This window comes from Belonocnema kinseyi, chromosome 2, assembly GCF_010883055.1.
Source record: "Belonocnema kinseyi isolate 2016_QV_RU_SX_M_011 chromosome 2, B_treatae_v1, whole genome shotgun sequence".
In the NCBI taxonomy this organism is placed as follows: domain Eukaryota; kingdom Metazoa; phylum Arthropoda; class Insecta; order Hymenoptera; family Cynipidae; genus Belonocnema; species Belonocnema kinseyi.
This window is the reverse complement of record NC_046658.1, coordinates 167564169-167568730: the sequence shown is the minus strand read 5'-3', so window position 1 is coordinate 167568730 and position 4562 is coordinate 167564169. Positions and strand designations below refer to the sequence as shown.

The window sequence follows — 4562 nt, the reverse complement described above, 5'->3', positions numbered from 1 at the left end:
TCAAAAACACGTGTCGCCTAAAATTACCTCCAGAAATACAACATTTTGTCGCCAAAAGATTATTTGACTTTATTTATTTTCGATAAGAATAGTTTTTAAATTTATGGTAAAATTTTTTTTCAAAGAACAAGGTTTCGTTGAAGAATCAATAATTCAGATTCATTTTTAAAAATTACGCGAGATGCAAAAAGGTTTACACAGAAATAAAAGCTTCATAAATTTGTTTCTATCACTTTTCAATATTTTCTACCATTTTCGATTTTTTTAATTGTTTCCAATTCTTTTTTGACTTCTTTAAAAATAATTGAGTTGCCATTTTTAACGTATTTTTGTCCGTCCGTCATTTACTATTAATAGCTCGGACGATATTTGTACTAGAGGGTTGAAATCTGACATGGATGGAAACCAGTACAGCCGTACAGTAGTTTTCGGATTTGCGTTTTTTTCTGCGTTTTTTTCGCGAATTGTGTTTGAGTCACTCTGTATTCCTTCATCATCTACAGGCGAAATTTGTGAGCCAGCACCTGTAGGCACGCGTGACTCTTCTCTAAATAATAAAGTCAACGTAAACTATATCTTTAAAAGTGCAATTGTTTGTGCTGAATTGATGATCCTTTCAGTCGTATCAGTATATTTAGAATCAAATATCCTAATCCCGTTAGAATTTTTTTGGCGTTGAAGGACATGATGCCATTTTGCACCGGTAAGGAGAAGCGCGCAGTGTTGGTTGGCTGTCAAGTTTTTGCGCTGATTGGTTACTATTCTGGCGCGTTTATTTGAATCTTATAATTGCTTGTAAAGTAGAACTTACAATTTTCAAGTTGACTGATAATAAGTTCTTTTTTATCCAAGTGTCAATTTTTGTTTTTCATCATTTCATACCATTTCAGGAACTTAGCACAATAAGATTGGATGTTAATTTTTAACATCCCAGTCATGCAGCCAACCGTTAGCGAGTACTGGGCAAAATACTGCTGGTCTAACTGGTGGGCAGTACTGGGCCAGTACTGTGCCTTCAGTACTGGCACAGAACTGATGGTCAGTACTGGCGCAGTATCGGCAGCACTGTCTCCATTGCAGAGACAGGACTGACTACCACGTTGCACCAAAATTGCCTTCAGCCATAATTTTAAATTTTTCAATAAATTGATAGTGCCCAGATGTAAAAAATATGGACATGTACGCCTCGACACTATTATTTTTTTTGAAAAATTAATAATTATGGCAAGAAATCCATGGGACTCAAAATGTTGTTAAGGTAAAGCATCACGTGACCTTCTCTGTCGCTCTAATTGCTGCCCTAGCACTGAAAACCACTGATGTGACAATATATGAGGCTAGTACAGGTTGATCTTCGGTACCAAATAAACAAAAACTACGTTCTAAGATTTAAAAGTAATTTTTTATTGATTCAATAATATATATGTACGATAAGAATGCCTAAGTATTTAAACGACATTATCTTGCCCCTCCTCTGTTCCCTGTTGAAGTACTTAACGGTTATTTTAGGATATTTCTGAAGCATAATCTCTACAACAAGCAATATAAAATATTGTAGCAAATATATTCATATAATTAAAAATGAGAAATTTTCGCAAACATGTGGCCATTTACCTTTTATCATAGAATACACATTCGTCCGAGAAAAATTAAGTTTCGATGGATTTTTGCTTTTACGACCAAAGGCACTATATTCCATTTGTACAGCTTTCATCATAATCATTGGCAGAACTGCATTTGTAGCTGTAGAAAAGTCTAATAAGTTCTTAATATTCAGCAGCATAAATGATACTTGTAAATTTTTAAATATATACAATATTATTGGGATATTATGAATAAAAAATTTGTAATACACATTTCTTTATAATTGAACAGGTTGTATTAAACATATGCATCACATTACTTTTTAATTTATTAATTGATTTATACTTACGAAAGCTGCAGTCACCTCAGGAACTTCAGTAAGATCCTTTTCAAAAGTTAGAAAATCTTCCAACTTAGTTGTAGGGAAAGGTGGCAGTATCTCTCTTCCTTGTAAAGCTTCTTCAAGTTGAGAATCATCGGTTGTTTGCAATAAACGATTCAGTTGATCTATTTTTGAATGGAAATCGTAGAGGATACTTCTTTTTATGCTTTCAAGCTTTCCATTGAAAGCCTTAGGCAATTTTCGTATTTGCTCTGGACCATAGAAAAAATTTTTAATAATGTTCATATTCAAACAAACCTAATTCTTTTTCACACAAACAACAGTTGCTTTCTGGATCCTTGCTCTGCTTTGCACTGGTCAATTGATCCACTGAATTCTTAAAATAGCAAGGTTTTAAAAAGTGAAATAAAATTCAAGGCAAGACTAAAGATCTATTCCCACATTAAAATAATTCGCGCGAAATTCGAGTGAAATGCAGTCCGAAATCCACGTCAATTTTTTAAAGTTCCACTTCGTTTTCGCGTGGCGTTTTGGAGCCTTTTTCTAAGTGAAATAAAAAATTCGCGTGGATTTCGGGCGAATTTCCATCCGAATTATTTTTACCTGGGTTATCAAAATATCAATTATATTTACCGATATCGCTGGAGTCGATTTTCTTAGTTGCAGAAGCTCTAGAGGAATTACTGCGTGGTCGTTTTCGTTCATGAGTTGCAGAATCCTCAAAGGAACAATTGCGTGATCTTTGTTTGGTGCTTACACTAGACGAAGAACTCAATTCTGTAAAACTAGAAAGAAATTCGTACAATGGGTACAATTTCCGATAAATATTGATAATAAATATCTTTATCTAAATAAATATAAAATAAGGTTTTACTGGTCTCTATATTTGAATTTGTAGAATTTTTGTTCATTAAAATTTTGAAATTAACGTACACAATTACGGATACTTACTTTTCGAATTAACAATATCTAATGCTTAACGTACAGAAAAAAATAGAAATTGCTGTGATTATTATAATATTAGGAAGATTATTGTAACGATGGAAGTTTAAATTTATTTCTAAAAAATATTCTGTGTGGCTTTCTCAGCTTCCATTGGTGTAAGTTTTATTGGCATTTCCGCGGGATTCTTAATGATCTCTTTTGAGATCTTTTGGCCAATTTCAATAGTGCTCTCAAATTGAGAATTTCTTACGATTATTTCCTGTACATAAGATTGTTACAGTCTCCGAAGACCTTGCGTATAACTGCCTGCAATAGAAACAGTTGCAGATTAATCAATATTTATATAAGCTAGCTCAGAAAGTGTATGTTATATATTAATGTACAAAAAATTTTGCTTACGGGCTTCTTTTAAGATTTTCACTTCAAATCTGTCCCAAAGTACGTCTGGGTCTTTAATTTCACGAGATCATGTATCTACACAGCTGTACAAATCTTCATCAAGGTAGTAGCAGAACCATTTTCCATTTACGTCCACCAACCAAGAGCAAGGAAGAAGATCAGCTGTCTCTCTTTCTTTTTGCTCATTGTCCTTTTGGCGTCACAACACAATATAACCACGTGAGTGTATCTGATTGAAGAATGGACAACTGATTGACACTCATTTTGAAAAAAAAAACTACAAAAGAATCATAGATTATTAAAAACATTTTGTTACTTCGTGCATAATTTATACTTTTTTTAATACGTAAAATAAAATATAGTGGGTTTCAAGTTAGAAAATTTATCAGATTTTGAACACATTGAATATTATATACACACTTCAGATTGACTAGAATTCGTAAACAAAATATATACTATTATTTCTATTATAATGCATGTATATACCTAGAATTTCATAACTCACACACATTTGTAGACGTTAAAATGTTCGCACTCAGATTCCATAAAATAGAAAAAATTCAAGCAAGTTTAGGAGAATGAAGTAAGCTCCCAGAAATTTCCTTGTCATCAAAATACAGAATGATACACTTCCTTCGAATGTGGCTAATGTCAAATTTGATTGGTTTCTTGAATGAAGAACCTAACCAGTAAATGCCTAAATCTTCAGGCCTGCATGGAAATACAAAAAGATTTGTCAAAATTGATGCCACAATTCCCTCAAAAAGAACAGAAACGTTTGATGACTTCCACATATGCGTTTAATCCAGCCCAGACAATTTTCGAAAGTAATCGCTGATGTCGCAGGCAATTCCATACCCAGATATTTTAAATCATCAGCAAGATGAATCAAATAATGCATTGTTATATTCTGTGAATCTTCTCGGTAATAAGTAGAAAGTAAATAAACAAACTTTTCTAATAATGTTTTTGCGTAATCTGCGTGTGTGACCGCCAATTCGGAACTACAGAGAATGCGAGAAGCCACGAAAAAGAGCATAAAATGTTCTAACACATGTTTTGGATGAACCTTACACAGACAAGCTGCGCTTGCGTAGTGCAAGCAAAATCTGTGTTTAGTCGCTTTCCGGTTTCTCAGGGCATCCAGGTCAAATTATTTTCTTTGGAAATCGTCTGGAACACATGCGATCTTAAGGGCATGTGACACAGCTAAATACCTATATTACCGACCTCACTTTTTCGGTTCACTGAATGTTTTTTTGAACCTCAGAACTTTTTTTGTAAATAAGAT

At 33.4% G+C, this 4562-nt stretch overlaps 1 protein-coding gene across 1 annotated transcript; it reads right to left on the bottom strand.

Annotated features, from left to right (window-relative positions):
• Nucleotides 1–854: 854 nt before the first annotated feature.
• Nucleotides 855–2680, bottom strand: LOC117183061. Its single transcript, XM_033376217.1, has 5 exons — nucleotides 2561–2680; nucleotides 1934–2303; nucleotides 1615–1765; nucleotides 1430–1530; nucleotides 855–1115 (listed from the first exon to the last, which is right to left on the bottom strand). Exons 2-5 carry the CDS (start codon nucleotides 2210–2212, stop codon nucleotides 855–857), a joined length of 792 nt encoding a protein of 263 aa, XP_033232108.1. The 5' UTR covers nucleotides 2213–2303; nucleotides 2561–2680.
• Nucleotides 2681–4562: the final 1882 nt, after the last annotated feature.